Source organism: Eubalaena glacialis, chromosome 19, assembly GCF_028564815.1.
Source record: "Eubalaena glacialis isolate mEubGla1 chromosome 19, mEubGla1.1.hap2.+ XY, whole genome shotgun sequence".
Taxonomy (NCBI): Eukaryota; Metazoa; Chordata; class Mammalia; order Artiodactyla; family Balaenidae; genus Eubalaena; species Eubalaena glacialis.
Genome location: NC_083734.1, coordinates 42,285,499 through 42,311,009, shown reverse-complemented (window position 1 = coordinate 42,311,009; position 25,511 = coordinate 42,285,499). Strand labels below are relative to the sequence as shown.

The 25,511-nt window shown below is 39.6% G+C and overlaps 1 protein-coding gene across 50 annotated transcripts in view; it reads right to left on the bottom strand.

Moving 5' to 3' along the window:
- BRCA1 (BRCA1 DNA repair associated) overlaps positions 1 to 24,229 on the bottom strand; it is a 56,640-nt gene extending 32,411 nt beyond the window's left edge. For 6 of the 50 annotated variants that reach the window (XM_061175788.1, XM_061175807.1, XM_061175799.1 and 3 more), the window contains exons 1-9: positions 24,150 to 24,229; positions 18,304 to 18,357; positions 9,885 to 9,962; positions 8,835 to 8,923; positions 8,112 to 8,251; positions 6,925 to 7,030; positions 5,930 to 5,975; positions 4,490 to 4,566; positions 144 to 3,566 (exon numbers count right to left, since the gene is read on the bottom strand). In XM_061175788.1, the coding sequence (XP_061031771.1) occupies positions 144 to 3,566; positions 4,490 to 4,566; positions 5,930 to 5,975; positions 6,925 to 7,030; positions 8,112 to 8,251; positions 8,835 to 8,923; positions 9,885 to 9,962; positions 18,304 to 18,357; positions 24,150 to 24,229 (4,093 nt within the window). The remainder of the gene's footprint in view (positions 1 to 143; positions 3,567 to 4,489; positions 4,567 to 5,929; positions 5,976 to 6,924; positions 7,031 to 8,111; positions 8,252 to 8,834; positions 8,924 to 9,884; positions 9,963 to 18,303; positions 18,358 to 24,149) is intronic. The other 44 variants (XM_061175804.1, XM_061175815.1, XM_061175805.1 and 41 more) reach the window with 15 other exon arrangements.
- Positions 24,230 to 25,511: the final 1,282 nt, after the last annotated feature.

Below are 25,511 nucleotides of genomic sequence, written 5' to 3'. Positions count from 1 at the left end.
TGGGAGGAACATGTTTAAAGTTTAAGAAGCAGTTACTTTCATTGTACTTGGAAACTCATAAAATGTGCTCCCCCAAAGGCATAAACATTTAGTTCATTTCTATAAAATTGACTGGGGCAAACACAAAAACCTGGTTCCAATACCTAAGTCTGAATCCACACTCTGCTCTTCTTGGCGATTATCGTCTTCCAAGCCAGTTTCCCTTTCGTCATCATCTGAAACCAATTCCTTGTCACTCGGAACTTCCTGGTTTTCAGACTGATGCCCCACTTGTTTGGAGAGCAGATCAAACATCAAGAAAGGATCCTGGGTGTTTGTATTAGCGGTCAAGTCTTCCACTGCACTGCACCGTGAAGAAAATAAGCTATTAGAACATCTCGCTTCCTCATGAAGGTGATGTTCCTGGGATGCCTTTGCCGATGTTACCTGGTCACTGCAGTCATTTAAGCTATTCTTCAATGATATTAGGTTCTCCTCTGTTTCCTTAGATAGACCCTCTGTGGCAACAGCATTATGTCTGGTAGATGGAGACAGTGTATTGGTTACTTTACCAAGTAAGTGTTGGAAGCAGGGAAGCTCTTCATCCTCACTAGACACATTCTCTTCTGAGGACTCAGCCCCTCTTTCGTGACCCTGAGCCAAACACGTATGATGGGGTAAAAGACCAGGGCTCCTTCTGAATTCTCCTTTTTGGACACTTTTGCTAAAAACAGCAGATCTTTCCCTAATGTCACTTTCAGCAAAGTTGCTATTTTCCTTTATTTTGTCATCATTTAACAAGTCATCAGGTGTCTCAGAACAAACCTGAGAAGCATGGCTTCTTCCCATAGGTTGTTCTAGGTTATCTGAAATTAGACATGGGGAGAAATCTGCATTAACAGCCTGAAGTGTGCCTTCATTTTCTCCTTGCCTTTTTATTTCAGGAAGTTGACAGTTATTTACAGGAAGACTTTGCTTATAGACTTCGGGTTGCATAAGACCTAATCTGAGCAAAGCACTTAATTTAGGTCCTCTGTTTCTATCTAGTTTTGCTTGAATGTTTTCACCACTGGAACCTACTTCATTAATACTAGAGCCTACTTCATTAGTACTGGAACCTACTTCATTAATACTGCTTGAGCTGACTTCTTTAAAAGTGCTTTCTCGAATGTTATTTTGGCTAATTGTGCTCACTGTACTTTGAATGATGCTCTCGTTTTCCATTGCTCTTTCAGGTGACATTACAGGTTCCTCAAACATTTCCTCTGACAGGTTTTTCTTACATATAGTTTTAACAGATGACCTGATGGGAGAAAGTGATGGTATAAGATATGGGTTTTGTGAAATCCCATGTTTATTTGCAATAACGAGCTCAGTTTTGTTGCCTCTGAACTGTGATGACTGACAAAGCCTAGTTACTCTTTTTGGGCTACGTTTGGCATGATCGCTCAGCTTCTTATCTTTTTGACCAGCCACAGGGAAGTCCACAGTTGTATTAATTGCCCGCACATGCTTGATTTTAGACTCACTCTTTCCCTGATTTTCTTCTTTTTGTCTGCATTCAAGAGGGACTCTTGGACTTTGTTCCCTTAAGGACCCAGAGTGGGCACAGACTGTTGCACATTCCTTCTCTGGACTTTCTGGATTTGAAAACAGAGCAAACGTCTGACGCTTTGAAACCTTGAACATATTCTGCAAATACTGTGTATCAAGTTCACTCTCTTCCATTTCTATGCTCCCCTCCTGAATGTGGTTAACGTCATGTCCCAGTGGATCCTGAAAGTCCTCTGTGTCGTTTCTAATATCTTTAGAACAACCATGGATAAGTTCCTTGGGGCTTTCAATTGCTGCACACAGACTCACATGTTGATTTGGTGCTGTCTTTGCCTTCCCTAGGGTGTCAGCTTCCAGTAATGAGATACTATCCTGAGTGCCATAATCAGTATCAGGTACCAAGGAAATACTGGTACTCTCTACAGATCTTTCAATTTGCAAACCTTTTCCTCCACTTAATGTCAGATCTTTGGGGTCTTTGGTACTATTCGACACTTGAATTTTTCCTAGGTTCTCCTCTCTTTGAAGGCTAGGATTAACAAACTCTTGAAGTTTATTAGAACTAGAACAGTGAGTAAAAAAAACAGGTATGTTTGTTAAATTTAGTTCTGGATAAGTGTCACTGGCAAGTCTTTTATTTATTTGTTCGTGTGGCTTGTTACTCTTCTTGGCTCCAGTTGTAGGTGTTTTATCTCCCATGAATTGAAGCTTTTTGCCATGCCTGACTGGCATTTGGCTGGAATGTTTTTTCTTCATCTCTTCACTGCTGGAACAACTATCAATTTGTAGTTCAGTATGATTAGGTGGGCTTGGGTTTCTACTGACTACTAGTTCAAGTGCATGAATCTTCCTGGTAGAGCACTTCCTCCTCAGCCTATTTTTAGGTGCTTTTGAACTATGGATATTCAATTCTAGTTCCATATTGCTTATACTGCTGCTTATACGTTCAGGCTTAGTTCTGAAAGCAGATTGTTTTTCCAATGATTCTGTTAGGTTAGCATTTTTCTCTTTCTGAACATAATCACCTTTCATTTCAGTCTCAGGACCATTGCTAGTAATATGCATCCCATGACCATTCTGCTCTGTTTGGTCAGTTCCCTCAGTTATTTTTTCAGGGGTCTTTGGAATAACTGCCAAATCGACTTTCTTGATAAAATCCTCAGGATGAAGGCCTGATATACTTCTCCTTTTACGCTTTAGTTTATTTGTGAGGGGGCGCTCTTGTGTTATCTGAGGTTCTACAGTAGATGCTCCTATAATTAGATGTTCAGCTATGTGGCTCAAGTTAGGGAGGCTTGCCTTCCTCCGATAGGTTTTCCCAAATATTTTATCTTCAATATTACTCTCTACTGGTTTGGAGTGGACTCTTTCACTTTCACTTATTAAAGCACCATGAGGATCACTGGTCATTAAGTCTATTTTCTCTGAAGAACCCAAATATCCATCAACTTCCTTTGGAACTTCCACTGCACAAGCTACTTCAGTGTTTGATTCAAATCCCCCATCACGTGAGTCGTTAGAAGTTAACATTTCATCACTTCTGGAAAACCATTCATTAACTTTCTGTATGCTACTATTCACTGTTATCCAAGGAAACTCTTGGGAATCTCTAGGACTGTCAGAGCATGCAGGTTTCTGCTTATTCAGTTCTTTTCTCCCATATAGGGGATCAGCATTCAGAACTACCTTTATCTCTGTACTGGGAGTCTGCCTATCATTACATGTGTCCTTACTTTCAGCCCATCTGCTCTGTTGGCTCTTTGCTAAGACAGGCTGTTTGCTTTTATTACAGAATTCAGCCTTTTCTACATTCATTCTGTCTTTAGTGAGTAATAAACTGCTGTTTTCATGTTGTAATGAGCTGGCATGAGTATCTGTGCCACATGGCTCCACATGCAAGTTTGAAACAGAAATACCCTGATACTTTTCTGGATGCTTCTCAGTTTCATGCTTCTCAGTGGTGGTCAAATCTTTATTACTGAATTGATGATGTTCAGCCTTTGTTATGTCCTTCTCAGAAAACTCACAAGCAGCTGGAAAAAACAAAAAACAAAAAAACCAAGGTGCTTAAAAACTGAATTATTATGAAAAAAATATGTACTTAATACAACTTAGTTGAGGGGGAATGAAGGAACTGGCTATTCTTAGAGACACCTCAACTATCAAGTATACTGAAGATGTAGCTCATACTCTTTTGCTTAATTCCTATTTATCTAGATTCTCATTATTTCCACTCAAAATAATTAGAATTTTAATTTCATAATTCTCCCTACTCTTAAACCATACCTCCTATTTCGCTAAACTCTAACAGTGAATTAAAAGCACAGTTTGAGACTCACAGACATGGAGAACAGACGTGGTTGCTAAGGGGGAGGGAAGGTGGGGGGGAGATGAAGGGGGAGTTTGGGGTTAGCAGATGCAAACTAGTATATATAGAATGGATAAATAATAAGATCCTACTATATAGCACAGGGAACTATATTCAATATCCTGTGATAAACCATAATGGAAAATAATATTATAAAACATGTATATATATGTAAAACTGAATCACATTGCTGTACAGCAGAAATTAACACAATATTGTAAATCAACTCTACTTCAATCAAAAAAAAAAAAAAAATGCACAGTTTGGGCATCAGACATATAGTGCTCTGTTCTATCTTCAGACTCATACTCCCTCTATCTAAATACCAGTATGCAAAGTATGAAATAAAAACACAGCAGTTAAAAGTAAAGGCAACAACCAATTACATAGGGTACTATTATAACCATATCAGTCTAGTGCCATTGTCAGGCTGTACCATGACATCTGAGAAAGAACGATATTCTAACTCTGCCAAGAAATGTTGTGAATTATAAACGTCCCAAATGGTTCTTCAGAACAATCTAACTACAGTACCGCATCTACCTATTCTTTCTTTAGTGCCTGTTAAGTTGGAAGACTTGCCATTACCCTTTTTTGCAGGATTCAAACTGGCTTCAGCCTTGGCTCCTTGAGGGGTGATTTCTAACAATTCATGGTCTCCTACACTATAGGGAAAAGACAGAAGCCTTAGTGAGAAACAGTAGTTTATATGCGCACCTAGTTGTCACATGATCAAGTATTTTAGCTCCTCTAGGTAGGGTTGCAATAAGGGTGATCAATTTGATTTACTTTTTGAAATCTGCGCTCTCCTTTGGTAACTTCTATTCAAAACGAAATGGTCAAAGACTGAGAACATACAGTCACAAAAATCACAGCAGTAGTATAGAACATTGCTTTATGAACACACAAATGAGAACTAAAATTTAAATGATGGCCAAATAATAGCTAGAAGATAGTAAAGAGAAAACCAACAAAACTTAAAATATATCTTAATGAGAATACAAGCACAAAGTTATCTAAACAAAGGGAGCACTGGGATGGAACAGACATTCCAATAGAATGCAAAAGCGCACCACTCTGCAGCACTGCCTTCTGTGCTTCTTTTCAGGCTAAAAACCATTTTCTCCCAATTGAGAGATCAGGAAAAAGTCATTTGCAAACAAAATCTGATTGGCAATGACACCATCACAGATCTTAGGGTCAAGCAATAATTCCTAAGGAAAGCAATTTGACAACCCAGTTGGGGGCTGCTTGTAGATTATGGTTTAATTTAGGTAGACAAAGTTTGAGTTACAGACGGAATAAAGGAACAAAGGAAGGAAAGAATTGAAAACTGAGTACTCTAATGTTTTCAACAGCCACAATTATCACTGAGTCAACACTACCACACACGAGGAACTAAGCTAGGGCACAACAATCTGCTGGAAGTAAGTCCGTGCATAGTTCTACTGTTACTTTAAACTCTTTCAAACTCTTTACTAAGAAACCAACCAACGAAGCAAAAAGGGTATTTTCTGGACTTCCCTGGTGGCGCAGTGGTTAAGAATCCGCCTGCCAATGCAGGGGACACGGGTTCGAGCCCTGGTCCGCGAAGATCCCACATGCCGCGGAGCAGCTAAGCCCGTGTGCCACAACTGTTGAGCCTGTGCTCTAGAGCCCGCGAGCCACAACTACTGAACCCGTATGCCACAACTACTGAAGCCCGCGCACCTAGAGCCTGTGCTCTGCAACAAGAGAAGCCACCGCCACGAGAAGCCCGCGCACTGCGCTGAAGAGTAGCCCCCGCTCGCAGCAACTAGAGAAAGTCCGCGCACAGCAACGAAGAACCAACGCAACCAAAAATAAATAAATAAATAAATAAATATTTTTAAAAAGGATATTTTCTCAGCTATAAAATGAGGAGATTAAAGTAGATGGTCTTTAAGGTCTAGTCCAATGCCATGATTCTAACCTAAAGAAATACCAATCCTTAATATTAACTAGATACAAAAATGCCAGCTTCATAGAAAAAGGCTCTCTTTGACTCACCTGCAATAACTGGCCTTATTAACTGTATCTTCAGAAGAATCAGATCCTAAAAAAATTCCCCAAATACCCCCAAATAACAAATCAATAAAAGGATTTTTATTGAAAGGGTTAAACTCAAAAAATACACTTGTTGCAAAACATATCTTCAAGAAATATTTACTGAGCACCCACTACATGGCAGGCACAATGATACATATGTCAGGCAATACAGAGAAGTGGTCATAAGCACAGGTTTGAATCACAGCTCTGTCACTTACTAGCTTTACGACCTTGGCAAAATTTCTTAACCTCTCTGTGCCTTAATTCCCTCATCTGTAAAATAAGTATAATAGTAGTAATCACCTCAGGTTTGTCATGCATCTTAAATGAGTTACACAAGTAAAACACACCAGTGTGTACACTACAGTAGGTGCTCCTAAATATTCTCTATTACAATTATTTTGATTATTTTTATGAGGCAATACCTGTTGTCTAGGAACTTACGATCTTAAAAGGGGAAAAGACACAAGAAATTTCGAAAGAATCTGATAAGTGCTATGGCAAACATTAGTGCTTGGGAGCTCAAAGGAGGGCCGTTCTTTCCAATTATAAATATACTCTAAACGATAAGACATAGAGAGACCTGTTTGAACTGAGCTCAGCTGTTCTTAAAAGTCTTTCTAGTCTAGTACAAGTTATCTTAGATCCCTCCAAATGCTGTAGCCCACTCATCACATTCTTTCTTAGCCCTACTCTCCATATTTCCAAAGTATATTTACACATACTTATAACCAGACATCCTTTCTTTTGCTGTCTTTACAAAGTAACGTTCTTTAAGGTGAGACCTGCATCTTTTACATTATTTATAACACACCATAAGGCTAGTAAAATTATTTTATTTTCACTTCCCAGAGCTCCCTGCCACTGTATAAATTGTGACCAAGGTTCTTGGTAAAACTCTTAGACAAGGAATCCAGCAACTATTATTCTAAACTTACAAAATCTGAGACTCTTACCCAATTCAATGTAGACAGACTTTTTCTGAGGTTGTATCTGCTGCTTTGTCCTCAGAGATCTCACAATTCCAAGGTTAGAGAGCTGGACACTAAGACTGGTTTCCTGCTAAGCAGTAAAGAATGATCAACAAATTGTTGGCCAGTTCTGTGCTTTTTTTCTCTTAACAGAAACTCAAAGCCATGGACAAAACAAATAGACCATTATCAATTAGCTAACATTTATGACACCTCAAAAAAACACTTCGCAAACTACACACCAGAATGTATGAGTTTTGTGTGCTTTGAATACTTTCCCCCTCTCTCTGTTGTTCTAAATTTTTCTAAACTAAATATGTATTATCTGTGTAATATTTTTAAAGATAAGGAAAGCATTTTTTTTTCTTTTTGGTTTTTTTTTCCATTGTCTTTCTTTCTTTTTTAATTAATTAATTTATTTATTTATTTATTTTTGGCTGCATTGGGTCTTTGCTGTGCGCGGGCTTTCTCTAGCTGTGGTAAGCGGGGGCCACTCTTTGCTGTGGTGCGCTGGCTCCTCATTGCGGTGGCTTCTCTTGTTGCGGAGCACGGGCTCTAGGCTCGCGGGCTCTAGAGTGCAGGCTCAGTAGTTGTGGCTCACTGGCTTAGTTGCTCCGTGGCATGTGGGATCTTCCCGGACCAGGGCTCGGACTCATGTCCCCTGCATTAACAGGCAGACTCATACCCACTGCGCCACCAGGGAAACCAGAGAACTATTATTTTTAAGATCTTCATCATTCATTCACATATGAATAACAACAGCGCAAATCTCTGCATTTTCTTTGACAATTACACTTTTAACTTGAAGCAATTTTCAAATGTTAAAAACCGATTTTTTTTTTCCAGGCAACTTTTCAGAGGCAATAAAATAGAAGATATTTCCTTGTCCCTGGAGAACTGCCATAAGATGGTTATTTTAAAAACTAGCAAGCTGACCATCAGTGTCCTTGTGGCTATCTTAGACAGATATGAACAAAAATATGTTCATCAGAATGAACAAAGCACTAAAACTGGGGACCTTCTCTCATCTCCTCTAACTCTTGTTTGGCCACTTAATTTACCATCTTCCCTTGTTTACTGACTTTTTATGTAAATCCATAAGCATCCAGCACACTCACCAATTCCAAGTCTCAATAAAGAGATGTTATCAGAATACACAAAAATGGCCTTACCAAGGTAGGATTTTCAGGTGCACTCTGTCGAAGTCTTTTGGCCCGGTTTCGGTAGCCCATACTTTGAATGATAGAAACTTCCTCCTTCAGACGCTCAGGAGAGTTATTTTCCTTTTTTGAAAAGTTATAACTGTTTGCAACTGTGAATTACAAAGGAAAACATTATTTTTGCTGTTAGAAAAAAATGTATTAATTGTAAGCAAAGAACCAAGAGAAAGCCTGTGTATGCTCTTTGTTGTACAATATTAAAACAATGCATTAAAGGTTGCCTATACTTTTTAAAAAAATGAACTTCAGAAGTTCTACTCCTAGGAAATGAACACACAGACCAAAGTTATTTCTACTCCTTTTTTTCCCACCTTAATACTAACAAATTTGCCTATTAATACCATATTTCACTGAAACTAAGATACCAGTGATATAAAATGCACCATTATTTTCTGTACCACTAAGAAAGAAAACACTAAAATAAACAATGACACACCATTGATGGTAAATTGCTCCCAATTTTGGAGATGTGCAAATAAAAAACGTGCATCTTAGGATGGATAAAATAAGGTGTGAGACCAGTGGGAATGATTTAAAAAATAGATTACAGATAAAGAGCTAAAGTTAACCTAGACCAAAAGGTCTTATCACCTATTCATATAAAATAATTCCACAAACTTCCATTTTAATAGATGGCCACTTGAGCATTGGCCCCTGGGGTTATGCAACACTTACTCTGCAATCCTGTGTCAAGCTCAAAAGCATGAATGACCTTCAATAGCTCTTCAACAAGCTGACTAAATCTTGTACTTTCTTGTAGGCTTCTGAAAGTAAATTGTTTGAAAGACACACTTAGCAAGTGATTACCAACTTTTTAAGGACACTAAAATAAGGAAAGACATGTAAACAAATAAAAAAAGAAGTAGCAACAGTTAAAAAAAATATATATGAAAAGAACAGAGCTATTAGTGACATTACACTAATCAAAACATCATTGACAGCAGAATAAAACCACATAGCAGTATTGATTGTTTTTATAATTTTTTTTGGCCATTCAAACTTACCAAAAGCCTATAACTATCTAAAATAATAGTACTTTGAATCCACAGTAGATATAAATCCACTGCATAGAGAACTTATTATTCTTAACATCTGAATCCCATCCACCCAAACTGCCACTTCTAGCTCTCAGGGATTTCTGCCAAATGATGATTACATTATTTCAAAATCACAGATAGATAACAATGTCCAAAGAGAGATTTTGGTTTAGGACAGTTGTAGGACAACATAATTTATTTATTCATTTACATATCTGAGTGACTACTATGTGTCAAACATTGGAAAAACAGTGTTGACTGAGACAGACAAAGCCAGTGCCCCAATAGAGCTTACATCCTGGCCAGAGGGACACACAATATATAAATGCATTGCATATGTGTGTGTGTAAATAAGTAGAAATATACGCAAGGAAGAAAAATAAAAGCAGGATCAGGACAATGGGGGCAGGGTGGTACAGTCCTATATTAGATAAGACTGCAAGTTCTTGCATCATTTAGAAGGATTAGAAAAAGGCAATGAATTGCTAGTACCTCTATAAGGCAGATGTACGGTAAAATTTTCAGAAAAATGACTTTAGAAATAATTTACCCTGTCAGCTAAACACCCTTTTTTATATATTTTTCTACTGATGAGTGGTTTGATAGGAATACCAGCTATGTTATTAAGGAATTTCTACTTTTTCCTGTTGTTGTCACTTCCAACCTCCCAACTACCCAAATTATATACCTTCTGGTTATATCATTCTTACACAAAGGACACTGTGAAGGCCCTTTCTTCTGGTTGAGAAGTTTCAGCATACAAAATCTATAAATTTTAAAGAATGAAAAGAACAACTCAAGTTACATTTTTTTTTTTGCAGAGAGAATATTCAAAAAGCAAATAGCCATGAAAAGATAATCTCACAACTGCCCTTAAGAGCCATTTTAAAGGTAATGGCAGGTGAATTACAATCAATGGCCTTTAATTGTTTTTAGATGCTGCATAATCAGAAAACAAACTATATAAGCAAAGATCTATGAAAACTGAACTTACACGCATATGGCTTACTGTTATGATCAAATAAAACTTATTAAAAGTTAATATGGTGTATTTAATGATATACTCATAATTATTTCATGCTGCATAATCAGAGAAAAATGGTAAGTAGTTCAAGTAAAATGATTATAATTAGTTTAAAAACTCAGCACCTCAATACAGAAGTTACAGTAATCAAGTCAGCATGGTACTAGCATAAGGATAAACATATACATAGATGGAATAGAATGAGAGTACAAACATACATCTATGTTATTGTTGATTTTCAACAATAGCACCAAGACAATTAAATGGAAAAGGAACAATCTTATCAACAAATAGTGCTGGGACAGCTAGATATCCACATGCAAAAAAATGAAGATAGACTCCTACCTCACACAATACAGAAAAATTAACTCAAAATGGATCACAGAACTAAATGTAAGAACTAAAACTATAAATGTTTGTGACCATGGGTTAAGCAATGATTTCATAAATAAATAAATGGCAAAAACACAAGCAACCAAAGAAAAAATGGGTACACTAGACTACATCAAACTTAAAAACTTCGGTGCTACAAATAATACTATGAAGAAGGTGAAGGGATAATCCACAGAATGAGAGAAAATATCTGCTAATCATATATCTCATAAGGGACTTGTATCCAGAATATATGAAGAACTCTTAAAATTCAATAAAAAAAGAAATAACCCAATTAAAAAATGGGCAGAGGATATGAACAACTATTTTTTCCAAAGGAGATATACAAATGGTCAATAAGCACATGAAAAGATGCTCGATATCATTAGTCATTAGGAAAAAGGAAATCAAAGCCACAATGAGATGCCACTTTATGCCCACTATGATGGCCCTAATTAAAAAGACAGATAATAATAAGTATTGGCGAAGATGTGGAGCAACTGAAATCCTCATTCATTGCTGGTGGAAATATAAAACAACGCAGTCACTTCAGAAAACTGTTTGGCAGTTCCTCAAGATGTTAAACAAAGAGTTACCATAAGACTCTGCAGTTCTACTCCTAGGTTTCTTTCCAGGAGAAATGAAAACATAAGCCCACATAAAACTTGTACACAGGACTTCCCTGGTGGCACAGTGGTTGAGAATCCGCCTGCCAATGCAGGGGACACGGGTTTGAGCCCTGGTCCAGGAAGATCCCACATGCCACAGAGCAACTAAGCCCGTGCGCCACAACTACTGAGCCTGTGCTCTAGAGCCCGCTCACCACAACTACTGAGCCCGCATGCCACAACTACTGAAGCCCGTGCGCCTAGAGCCCGTGCTCCGCAATGAGAAGCCACCGCAATGAGAAGCCCGTGCACTGCAACGAAGAGTAGCCCCCCGCTCACCACAACTAGAGAAAGCCCGCGCACAGCAATGAAGACCCAACGCAGCCATAAATAAATAAATAAATAAAATAAAAAACAAAACAAAACAAAAAAAACCCCTCAAGGCTGGAAGAAATCATGCTCTTTTTTATATTCACAATGCCCAACAGAGTATCTGGCATAATCAAGCTGCTCACTAGACATCTAAGGAATGAAGGAGGCTCACTCAGGGTTTTGGAATGGCTTTGGATAAAGAACAATTTTGTTGTTTGTCTCAGATGCTGAATATGGCTAAGAAGACTTGAAGATCATATGCAACATGTTCAGAGTCAGCTTCCTTTTTTTTTAAATAAAGATTTTAACATTTATTTATTTAGGCTGCGCCGGGTCTTAGCTGCAGCATGCAGGCTTCTTAGTCGCAGCATGCGGGCTTCTTAGCTGCAGCATGCTGACTCTTAGTTGTGGCATGCGGACTCTTAGTTCTGGAATGCATGAGGGATTCTAGTTCCCCAACCAGGGATCGAACCCCGGCCCCCTGCATTGGGAGCACGGAGTTTTACCCACTGAACCACCAGGGAAGTCCTGAGTCAGCTTCCTTAAGAAAGGAAAATACTGCTCCCATTGGCTGGTGGTGTCCATAAAGATCAACATTCCCTTAGGAAGAAGACAAAAGAAGACTCAAAAGAGAGGTAGAACGGAAAAAAGTGAAGAGAGCAGAAGTAGCTGTGGTGATGATTATTAAAAGCAGTGATTCACTGATACAACCAATATTTACTACATGTCCAGTATTGTTCTAGATGCAAGAAATTCAGTGGAAAAGGAAAACAAAATCCCTGCTATTATAAAGGACATAATATTATGGCGAGGGAGGTGACTGGGGAAGGGAGTAGAGAGAAGATACCGACATTGAAGACAGCCAGGAAAGAAGATTTAGGGAGCTGAAAAGGCAGTGGGAATGGTGAGCCAGCAGACACTTAGAGGGCACTTTTTCCTAGCCAGGTCCTTTAGCATGCATTGCTCTCTCTCAGTCTACACAACCCTAAAGTATTATCTTCATTTTACAGTAGAGACTTGTCCCAGATCATACAGTAATCAAGTAAGTGGTAAAGGTGATACTGGATCTAGGATTGAACTGTAGCAAAGCCCATGGTTTTTCCACCAGAGAAAGTAAATGTAGGTAGGTTTGGTCAAGGAGACCCAGGGGTCCTTCTTCACTTATATAGTTGCTTGAACTACCACGTTGCACTTGACAACAATTCTATAGTTTAGGGGACAGGGGTATCAAAAAGCTACCTGCTTTGTATATAAAGCCCATTTAAACATTTATTTATTTATTTGGCGATGTTGGGTCTTAGTTGTGGCATGGGGGATCTTCGTTGCCGTGTGCGGGACCTCTGTTGTGGCATGTGGTATCTTTAGTTGCGGCATGCGGGAGGCATGCGGGATCTAGTTCCCCGACCAGGGATCGAACCTGGGCCCCCTGCATTGGGAGCGCAGAGTCCTAACCACGGGACCCAGGGGAGTCCCATAAAGCCCATTTAAAGAGCCACAAAATAGAGGCTACCACTCCTTGAGAAGATGCAAATACTACCTGCACTCTACCATAATGGCTCTAGGAGGCATCAATGCATCACACTGGCAAATGGTACAATTCAACAATTCAGAGTAGAGGTAGGGAGGTAATTCCCTAAACATAGTACTGCAGAATACAGCAGCTAAGATATTGCATGATAAGTCAAGCTATAGATGTTGCAGCCTGTACAATAATTACATAAGTAACACAGGAGAACCAGATACGTAGAAATCAACCAAGATATTATGAGTTCCAATCTTTCTTTATGCTAGAAAAAGAACAGACTCATAAAGGTTATTAACTAAACTCAAAAGAGAAAATGAACTTGTACATGACTTGAAAAGACTGAGCTAAGGAAAATATTGACAGATCAACAGAACAGTGGCATGTCTTTCAGGGCTCAGAAGAATTTATTAAACTCTGTTTTAGAGCCCTGGGGAATCTATGTGATGCACTAATTAAATGAAAACACATATACAAGTTCTACATAAGGTTCTCAGTGAAAAGGTCTAAGACAAGTTTTGGGATTCTTGGGTTTCTAAAGCCCAATGGTTAAGGAAAGGCAATACATTTTTAAAGAAAATGCAGTATGTTTTCTAAAGGGCAGCTTCAGCTCTTTAAGAAAACGCTGATGGAGAATAGTAAAATCACAGTGCCACAAACAAATTTGGGGGACTTTTCAGAGTACTCATTTTTGAGCACATCTACACCCTGAACAGTTTAACAAGTTATGGAAACTCATCTAATTTTGAGTTGCTTGTCCAAGTCTATCCTGGCAGGAAGCAATGAATTAATAGTTCTAAGTATAGGCAAAATAAAGGCAAGCTAACTTTTGGCTACTTTCAGTTATATTGGGTGCCCTGGCTTACTATCAACAGAGCTAAGATAATGGACAAATACAGTCCCTTGTTAAAGGAAATAAAGACCCTGAGAGCTCCACAGCTTAGCGTCTCAGCATCCACTTATGTTGCTGGTCCCACCAAACTTTGTCAGTTTGTATAAATAAGGCTCTGTTTTCTTTTCTTTTTTTTTAAATTTTATTTATTTTTGGCTGTGTTGGGTCTTTGTTGCTGTGCACAGGCTTTCTCTAGTTGTGGCAAGCGGGGGCTACTCTTCGTTGTGGTGCACGGGCTTCTCACTGCGGTGGCTTCTCTTGTTGCGGAGCACGGGCTCTAGGCGCGTGGGCTTCAGTAATTGTGGCACATGGGCTCAGTAGTTGTGGCGCATGGGCTTAGTTGCTCCATGGCATGTGGGATCTTCCCAGACCAGGGCTCAAACCCGTGTGCCCTGCATTGGCAGGCGGATTCTTAACCACTGCGCCACCAGGGAAGTCCAAGGCTCTGTTTTCTTTTTTTTTTGGCTGCGTTGGGTCTTCGTTGCTGTGCACGAGCTTTCTCTAGTTGCGGCGAGTGGGGGCTACTCTTTGTTGTGGTGCGCGGGCTTCTCATTGCGGTGGCTTCTCTTGTTGCGGAGCACGGGCTCTAGGCACACGGGCTTCAGTAGTTGTGGCACGCAGGCTCAGTAGTTGTGGCATGCAGGCTCAGTAGTTGTGGCTCACAGGCTCTAGAGCACAGGCTCAGTAGTTGTGGCGCACGGGCTTAGTTGCTCCGCGGCATGTGGGATCTTCCCAGACCAGGGCTCAAACCCGTGTCCCCTGCATTGGCAGGCGGATTCTTAACCACTGCGCCACCAGGGAAGTCCTAAGGCTCTGTTTTTTTGATCAAACCTCTGGTTTGTACTTTAGTTCCAACAATTAAGAAGCTATCTTTTTTTCTTTTTTTAAATTTTTATTGGAGTAAAGTTGATTTACAGTGTTGTGTTAGTTTCAGGTGTACAGTAAAGTGAATCAGTTATACATATACATATATCCACTCTTTTTTAGATTCTTTTCCCATACAGGCCATTACAGAGTATTGAGTAGAGTTCCCTGTGCTATACAGTAGGTCCTTATTAGTTATCTATTTTATATATAGTAGTGTGTATATGTCAAGCCCAATCTTCCAACTTATCCCTCCCCCACCAAGAAGCTATCTTGAGCTCTTCATCTGGGAGATTCTGCCTAGGTTCCTTGCCCAGTATCCCAGTCCCCTGAGTCAAGGCTCTTGTCTCCTAGGGATGAGAATCTACCACTAACCCTCAGCCTCCTATGGCTGGGTCCCTGCTACTTTTCTTCCCTTATAACTACCACCTTGAACTTCTCATTTCTGCTGCTAGACTCCTGAGAGACTATGTTCAATTTACTTGCTAGATTATCCATCTCTTGCCTATTTCTGGACCTCTGACATACCGACCTATTACTAGATTACAGAATTCCCTGGTGTCATGATCTAATGTATCCAGCCATGAAACGTCCCCGACACTGACTCACCACTTATCTGGATCTCCTCAGTTAACTGACCCCAAGACTTGCCTTACTTGGTCTATCTCGTCTTTAAACCTCAGACTTCCTTGGTCTAGTCCCTTTTAGTATCCTCCATATAAGTGTATAGAAAGGTTATCATTCCAGAGCACTGCTTCTCAAACTTTAATGTGCATAAGAATCTCCTGGGGATCTTGTTAAAATGCAGATTCTGATTCAGCAGGTTTGGAGTAGGGCTGAGATTCTAGGAAGTCCCCATGTGATGTGGTTGCTACAGACCCATGAGTCCCACTTTGAGTAGTTAGTTTCTAGAGCTGTGTTGTCCAACACAGCTGCCACATGTGGCTATTGAGCACTTGAAATATGGCTAGTCCGAACTAAAATGTACTGTAAGTATGGAAAAACACAAGTTTTCAGAGACTTACTACAAAAAAAGAATGTCAAATATATCATTAATATTTTTATATTATATTTTGAAATGATAAAATTTTAGCCATAATTGGGTTAAAAATATATAACTATATTAATTTCACCTTTTAAAAAAACCTTTTGGTAATGTGGCTACTAGAAAATTTAAGTTAGATTTATATGGCTCAGATTATATCTCTTTGGACAATGTGGTCTAGATCTTTCAAAAAGTATTACACATTTCATTTGTTGTTTGGAAACTGCAAGCTAATGCATGAATGGCCTAAGTAATATCTTCTAAACTGGTACCATTGTACTTTTTGTATATCTCATGAAAGATTTCAGAACTACAGTCTTACTCCGGTCAATAAAGCTGTGTTACTGTTAGCAATTAGAGTCCACCTTGAGAAAATACAATTAATGCTTGGGGGTATTCTTCTGAGCTTTCTTATCATATAGATCAAGGTGTTATTCAGACTATAAAGGTATTACAGAAGATATTTCATGAAAAAGTTGATCTATCACACAGGCATTATACTAAACTTTTAATTCTAACATATCACTTAAAATATGGCTGGCTATTCTGCTTTTCCTGTCCTCCATATTAGAAATTACAAGCCTTTTTCACTCTCCTCCAGTTGCCAACTTTAACCTTCTCAATCTCAACAGATGTCTTTACCTCCAACTTCACTGAATAACAACTATTTCTCTTTCTAGCATCCATTTTCTAGTTCCAATCCCTCTGCCTCCTCTTGGATCTTTCTCTCTTGCAAATATCATCTCCCCTCTGAGGGCTCCTTCCTTTTGTAATACAACTCCTCTATATATATGAAAAGTTAGTTTCTTTTTCCTGAACATATTCTTTCTTCTCTTCATACCTTTGCTCATATTATTTCCTCTGCCTGTAAAACTGCCTTCTTCCACAAGCTCTCAAAGTAATGAATGTTCATAATTTAATCTCTTCTTTACACACTATAATACCGTATATTCATTATTCAAGGTGACGGGAAAGCATACAGTATATTTCAGAAAGATTCTTGTCAAGAAACAGTGAAAGTCCCAGCATTTAAAAGGTTAGCCTTCAGCTATCTGTAACCTTTTAAATAGTGGGACTTTAAAATTTTGCTTTATAAAGGTATTGATCTACAAAGAAAATGGCCCTATACCACAGACAGTTTGAGAAGCTTCCCTCTAGAGGTCACAAAACTAAAAATTCTTGAAGGAGAGTTAAAGCTGTGCTGCCATGACACCTGACCAGGGAGAAGGGCCTGAAGAATGAGAAGGGAACTGTTGGGAACAGATCTAGGCCAGTGGGGTGACCTGGAAAAGGGGTGAGAGACAGTGGAAATGGGCTCTGGATCCTTGTTGGGACAGATAAATAGCAAGAAGGTAAAATTCAGAGGAAGGAAGGGGCTGGCCAGCTGGCAGACTTGTGCTCAGAGGATATCCCTCCAAAGGGAACAGGTTTCCTCCAGCTTCAGCCAGCCCTCACTATCCTTAATGCAGAAGCTTTTCACGTTTTTTAGGTTACAGAAACGTTCCAAGCTGATAAAAATTATGAACTGTCTTCCCAGAAAACTGCACAGGCCCATAGTTTTTAATACAATTGAACTTAAAATTCAATATAATTCTAGGAAATTCATGAAAACCATTCATGAATCCCAAGTTACAAACACTTGAATCTAAACATTCCTTAGAGGATACATAAGAAATTGATAATTGTGGTTTTTTTCTGGGGAGAGAAGGGAGAGGCAGGGGTTTGAGGTAGGAGGGCAAAATACTTTGCATCATATATGCTAGTAAACTCATTACCATTGACATGGCTTGTCTTTTCAATTAAAAAAGAAAAAAATGCTTAAAAAGAAATAAGTTGGCATTCAGGGCAAGCTTCAATCATAGCTTAACATCAAGGAAAGGAGAAAACCCCCTGTTCCACAAAATTACCTACCAAACTTTTTCTGAAATTCTTCCATCAAGAAACATATCCATTTCAAAGGGCAAGATCCTTAAAAATGTAAATATAACTTGAATCATTGGTATGAATGAATTTCAGCCTAAATATAAACTGATATCAGGTCCTTTCCTATTTTCACAAGGATTATGAAGCAGGCAAACACTGAACCTTAGAGGGCAGAGAGCAGAAGAACATGCAGAAATGAACAGAAAGGAGAAACTGGGGCAGCTGAAACACAATTTGCTTATTTCGTAACTGCTTGCAATCTGCTTTCACCCATGGACACAAAAAACAAACAGCTGTTCAAAGTGATTTCATATCCCACTAGATAAATATGCCAATATTTTACCACAAACTATGGCTACAAAAACTTATGATTCTTTTTCACATAATTGAAGATGCTAAAGCTTTAATAAAGCTAGGTGTTTCCTGTGTTATGAAGGATAAGCACAAAAGCTAATAATGGAGCCACATAAAACATTCAAACTTACTTGCAAAATATGTGATCACACTTTGTGGAAACAGGCTCTTTGATCAACTCCAGACTAGAAGGGTAGGGGAAAAAAAAAAAAAGAAAAGAAATGAGGTTCAATAATTCATTTAAAAATAAATGAATTCTTAATAAAAGAAGTTCAACTTTAAGCTGCCATAACTGAGTCAAAGTAAGGCTTTAAGTTCATTCAATAAATATTTATTAAATGTCTGCTGTACTAGGAACCAAAAATACAGCAGAGAATATGATCCTTACCCTCACTGAGCTTTCAGACATCAAAACAGAATATATCATTCTTTTTTATATTCTATGTTATCTTTAGCATTCAAAAAATTAGCTGATATTATTTCATATTAGTTTTCACTGATACCTTTTTTGAGCTATCACTGTGGGTGCACATCCTATATGTTAACTAAACTTTAAGCTCCACAAAGACAAAAACTTCTTGTATTTCTTTTGAATTCCCTCATAGCACTTTTTTGGCATGTGATTGCCTTTTTATTTTTTATTTCTTAATATGGAAGGCTTCAAGCATTTACACAAATAGAACAGTAAAATGAACTCCATGTACCATAACCCAATTTCAGCAATTATCAGCTCACAGCCAATCTTATTTCATCCATACCAAAATCCACTCAAAGCCAAGATTATTTTAAAATAAATCCCAGGGGATTTCCCCGGTGGTGCCGGGGGTAAGACTCCACAATCCCAATGCAGGAGGCCCACGTTCAATCCCTGGTGGGGAACTAGATCCCACATGCATGCCGCAACTAAGAAGCCTGCATGCCGCGACTAAGAACCTGCATGCCGCAACTAAAAAGATCCCGCATGCCACAACGAAGATCCCACGTGCCGCAACTAAGCCCCGACGCAGCCAAAATAAATAAAATAAATAAATATTTTTTAAAATCCCAGTTGTCATAGCATTTCATCTATATTTCAGAATATATCTTTCAAAGATAAAGACTTTTTTAGTTTAACCATGAAACCATTATTACTCCTAAAAAATAATTTCCCTAGTATCATCTAATATACAACTAATGTTCTAATTTCCCTCACTGTCTCATAAAAACTTAATAATTAAATTCATTTAAATCAGGATCCAAATAAGATCCACACATTGCATTTGGTTGATATATCTCAAGTCTCTTTTACAGATTTCTCCTCTTTTTTTACCTCGTCATTTATTTAAAAAACTAGGTCATTTGACCTCTAGAATTTCCCACATTCTAGATTTTGCTGATTATAACCCTATGATGTGGTTTAACTTGTCCCTCTAACCTCTATTTCCTGTAAACTAGACCTACAGTCTCAATCAAAATTGGGTTCAATTTTTTGGCAAGAACACTTTACAGATGGGTCTGTGTACTTTTATTACATCACTTCAGGAGGTACATGATGTTTGGTTTGTGATTACTTTGTAAGAACAGTGTAATAAGTACTCACTGAAGAAAATTTAGAAAATAATAAACTTAGAAAAATATTAAAATCCCCAGAAAAGAAAATACATCACTCAAATTCTCATCCCTACCCATCTAACCACAAAATCTCAAGGTCCTCCTGAGATTAATTCATTTACTAATATAACAAGTATTTATTGTGCATCTACTATGTGCAAGCACTGCTCTTGGAGATGTAAATACAGCAGCGAACAAAATAAAGCCTGCCCTCACAGAACTTACATTCTAGTCGTGGTAGACAGTTGATTGAGAAACAAACATATATGGGAATAAGTGCTAAAAAGAAAAATAAAGCAAGGTAAGGGGACAGGGAGTGCAGTGTGTGGGGGGAAGGGTATATACAGGGTGGTCAGGAAAGGCCTCACTGAGAAGGTGACACTGGCAGACAGCTGAGCAATGTGAGGAAACAAGCTGTGCAACAGTTGGGGGAAGAACATTCCAGCAGAGGGAGCAGAAAAGACAGACTCTGAGCAGGACCATGCCCAGGGTTTTTGAAGGACAGCGAGTAGGCCAGGGTCTAGGATGGATAATCAAGGGGGAGGTACTAGTAGAAGAGGTCAGAGAGGTAGGTGGGAGCCTGAGCATGTAGGAACCTACAGGCTATTTTAAGTCTTCAGTGTTTATTCTGAATGAGAGTTTCAGAAACTGATTCTTGGTAAAGTTCAGGCAAGACATCAAAGAACAGGTAACCTGTGTATGTGATAGGAATGTGGTTCATTAAATGTTTAACTTTTTAGAAAAGGATCACAAGAAAAGCTGGGGGACAATAGCCTCCTTATGAAGGGTTTGGTAACACAACTCTCGCAATCATGGGGTTTCTGACGCAGCACAGGGCAATGAAAAGAAAAATACCAGAGTAAGTCAGAAGACTGGGTTTCTACTACAGTTCTCTTTGTTAGCAGAGTGATCTCAGGCCAACCACTCTACCTGAACCTCAGTTTCCTTCTCGGTCACCCACTCTACCAGTCTCTTGAGGCTATTCTGAGAATAAAATTAAATGCTACTTGGGAAAATGTTTACAACCTGAGATGACTTGTACCAATGTTAGTATTATTATTGGGACTGAAAGTGATTTTAAAAAGAAAAACAAAGAAAACTCTGATTTGTTAGTAAATCACTATTCCTCAGATAGGCTAGATAGCAAAAGAAATTCTCAGTAAAAGAGAAATTGGATTTAGCTATGATACCAGATGGCTTTCATTCTCACCACTGACTCAATTCTGAGATAATTATATTTCAGTATAGTAATTAAAAACCAAGCTATACAAACATATTGTAAACACAAACTTTGAACAGATGAAAACTCCAATACATAAAAAAGTAATTACTGTTGAAGGAATAGCTTGAAGAGAGAATGAGAATGAAAAGAAAAAAATTAAAATGTTCTCTTCTAGGTCCTGATGAAAGTAAATGTTTACTATAAAAGTGATTCAGGGACTTCCCTGGTGGTGTAGTGGTTAAGAATCCACCTGCCAATGCAGGGGACATGGGTTCGAGCCCTGGTCCGGGAAGATCCCACATGCTACAGAGCAACTAAGCCCGTGCGCCACAACTACTGAGCTTGTGCTCTAGAGCCCGCAAGCCACAACTACTGAAGCCCGCATGCCTAGAGCCCGTGCTCCGCAACAAGAGAAGCCACCACAATGAGAAGCCGCACACTGCAACGAAGAGTAGTCCCCACTCGCTGCAACTAGAGAAAGCCAGCACGCAGCAACAAAGACCCAACGCAGCCAAAAATTAATTAATTAATTAATTTAAAAAATAAAAATAGGGCTTCCCTGGTGGCGCAGTGGTTAAGAATCAGCCTGCCAGTGCAGGGGACACAGTTTCGAGCCCTGGTCCGGGAAGATCCCACATGTCGCGGAGCAGCTAAGCCCGTGCACCACAACTACTGAGCCTGAGCTCTAGAGCCCGTGAACCACAACTACTGAAGCCCGCGTGCCACAACTACTGAAGCCTGCGCGCCTAGAGCCCGTGCTCCGCAACAAGAGAAGCCACCGCAATGAGAAGCCCGCTCACCGCAACGAAGAGTAGCCCACACTCGCCGCAACTACAGAAAGCCTGCGTGCAGCAACAAAGACCCAACTCAGCCAAAAATAAATAAATAAATTTATATTAAAAATAAAGAAAGAAAGAATAAAAATAAAATAAAAGTGACTCAAATATTTTAAACTCTTCAAACCAGGCAATATTTTAGGCCTACTGCATATTTATATTTAGAGCTTCCAACATGGTAAGTAATTGGAGAAAGAAGCTAGGTTAGGTTCAAAAAACCACCACCACCCACTGGGATACACATTTTAGCAAACTCTTCGTAAGTCAAAGAATTTATATATTCATGTGTAAAGTTAGAAAGAACTACCAGTTATCAGAAATAAATGCCAATAATGACTCAGGGGCCAGGAGAAGGAATTTTAGCTTGAGACCTCAAAGAAGCTGGAAACCTACCCTATAGTTACCATAAATAACATTGTTTCCAGTCACAGTCAGGAATCATTTATTAAGACATTAACTGCAAATTGTACTGTTCTAGGCAATGTAAAAAATAAGCATTATGAAAAAAAGGGGGATAAGGGATTTGTTGAGGGTGGGAGTGTTACAGTTTTAAATTGGGATTGTCTGCCTCTTTGAAAGATGGTATTTCAATCAAGATTTGTGAGCCATGCAATTACCAGGGGAAGAATGTTGCAGGCAGAGGGTGCAGCAAGCATAAAAGCTCAGAGGCAGGAGAATATGTCGCATGTCTGAAGAGCAGTGAAGAGGCCAGAATGACCAGAATTAAGAGAATAGAGGGAAGAGGGTAGTCAGTAATCCTCCTAAATTGCCTTTCTGGCTTTTTACCAAGAAATTCTGAGGTATGGTTTTTAATTTATTTTATAGATTTAAGAGATACGATTGAGGTCAGCGATACCATTGAGGTCAGCTAGTGACTACCTGGGGTTCATAACCTTTGTTGTACCATGGACCCCCTTTGGCAGTTGGTAAAGCTCATGAACCCTTTCTTAGAGCAATGCTTTTAAATATATAAAATACAAAATATAAAATTACATAAGAAACTAATTATATAAGAATACAGTTCTATCTATAGGCTTCCAAGGGTCGTGGAGGCTCAGCAAGTTAAGAGCTCCTGAATCCACACAAGATAACTTTCTGGGGTGACGGAAATGTTCTATATCATTCATTCATTCATTCATTCATTTATGGCTGTGTTGGGTCTTCGTTGCTGTGCACAGGCTTTCTCTAGTTGCAGCGAGCGGGGGTTACTCTTCGTCGCGGTGCGTGGGCTTCTCATTGCGGTGGCTTCTCTTGTTGCGGAGCACAGGCTCTAGGCGCGTGGACTCAGTAGTTGTGGCATGTGGGCTCAGTAGTTGTGGCTTGCGGGCTCTAGAGCTCAGGCTCAGTAGTTGTGGCGCACGGGCTTAGTTGTCCGCAGCTTGTGGGATCTTCCCGGGCCAGGGCTCGAACCTGTGTCCCTTGCATTGGTAGGCAGATTCTTAACCACTGTGCCACCAGGGAAGCCCGGAAATGTCCTATATCTGATTGGGTTACTCAGATATATATACACTTGCCCAAACTCATAGACTTGTACACTTAAGCTCTCTGCATTTCACTGTATGTAAATTACACCTCAATCTAAAAAAACCTTTAATATTCTAGTCCCCTCCTTATTTTGTAGATGAAGGAAACAAAGGCTCACTCAAAAAGTCTAAGAGGGGGGAGGGGCAGTATAGGGGTGGGGGGTAAGAGGTACAAACTATTAGGTGTAAGATAGGCTACAAGGATGCAACATGGGGAATATAGCCAATATTTTGTAATAACTGTGAATGGAGAGTAACCTTTAAAAATTGTATAAAAAATAAAAAATTTTAAATAAATGAATAAATCTGGGGGGTGGGGTCAAAGAAACTTGCTAAAGGCTTTGAGGACTCACAGTGTTCTTATTTAAATATAGTACAGGGCTAGTTTCAGCCAAAGGTTCTCCCAAGACCTACCCACTCACTGACACCAAGCATTTGTGATTTTATTTTGCCATTATTAACTATGTCCATTCCAAGTGATCAAGCTGGTTGTAGAGATGGATGAAATGCCCAAATGCCACTTAAGCCAAACCAGATCCTTGCCCCAATGTAGAACCAATCAAGACAGTCTGTGAACATTCAAGACAGGGGGCTGTGTGTGTTGAGGTGACACAGAGGGAAGGTTAGAGTGGAGAAAAAGGAGTAACTCCTTATATTCCTAAAGCTCTTCAGTTAAGAAAAGCAGCAACTTTAATAGCTTAATCTTAATAAACATTATAATTTTTTCTCCTTTCTATCTAAGGTCAATTCTATTCATTTGCATCGGATATAAGGAAGAATCTCAAATTAATAAACTCTTGACTTACCAGATTGGACACTCTAAGATTTTCTGCATAGCATTAAGGACATTTTGTACTTCTTCAACGTGATCCGCAGAAAAATCCATTTCTTCCTGTTCCCATGAACTTTAACACATGAACTTAAATATATATGTAAATAAATCACGTTAAAAGGTTTAAAAGCTTGGTTTCATTAAGTGCCATTTAAGATTGGAATGCTTTAGTATCAGATCAACCATAGAACTAATGACAAAAACCTTATTTTTAAAAAATTCTATACGTTTTTTGTAATTAAGACCATTTAAATTCTCTATTTTTTCACATCTAGCCTCCAATCACTTCCTTTTGGTCTTTTCCTTTCTCCAAGAACGGGAAAGCCACAGTGGGGTGACTGACTGGGTGAGTGGTGGTAGCCACCTATTTCTAAATCCAATCATCCCGGCTGTTTTCTTTTTCTCGCTTAAAATCAAAATCAACATCAACCAATGCTCCCCACCCCTGTCCTTCCCCAGTGTTTCCCACTGGCCTGCACTCATCTCAGGATCCTCCCCAGGCACATCCATGCCAGCAGCGTATGTGCCTAGGGAGGCTCGCCCCTCTACTTCCTTCTTGTCGCTTCTCAGAAACGCATATGAATCCAGTTCTTAACGGCTCTCCCTCCCACAAAATCCTGTTTCCTCCTCTTCCCAGACACATTCCTGCACCCCGTTTTCCCTCTGGGTCTCCATCTCACATATATCAGCCCGTCTTTGTATACCATGATGTCCTCCTCAAGACCCATTCCAGTTTCCACCATCAGGATTCCCCCTCGGACACACCCTGCCCCCTCCCTTATCCTCAGCGCCTCCCCCCGACCCCGTGACCCACAAGTTACCCCCCCTCTCCCCACGATTTCCCCAGACTCAACGTCTTAGGCTTCCCAGGTTCCATCTTCCGCCCGCCCGTTGCCAGATAACACCCATCTTGCTCGCCTTCAGGAGTCACCTCTCCCCTGCTGTCTCCACACCTGTTTACTGCCTGTCCCCCGGAGCACCCTGTGGGCCCCTCTCCCTTCCCCAGGGTTCTCTCACCTTTACCCAGAGCAAAGCGCCTGTGGTTCCCGGGCCCAGAGGCCCAGTTCTCTGAAAAACCCCCCGGACCGCCCTTGGTCAGGAAAGCTCACACCGCGCAGTCGCAGTTTCAATTAATCTGTAATTCCCGCGCTTTCCTGTTGCCACGGAAACCGGCCGCTGCGCCTAGCGAGAGCCTCTCAGAACGCGAGAACGAAACACGTTACGGAAGGGCGGAACAGAAAGAGCTGTCTCTCGGGGTGGTCACCCATTCTTTCCCTGCGTTACGTAATTAGAAAGAGACGGAAGAGAACGAATTCTGCTCGAGTTTTCTAACAGG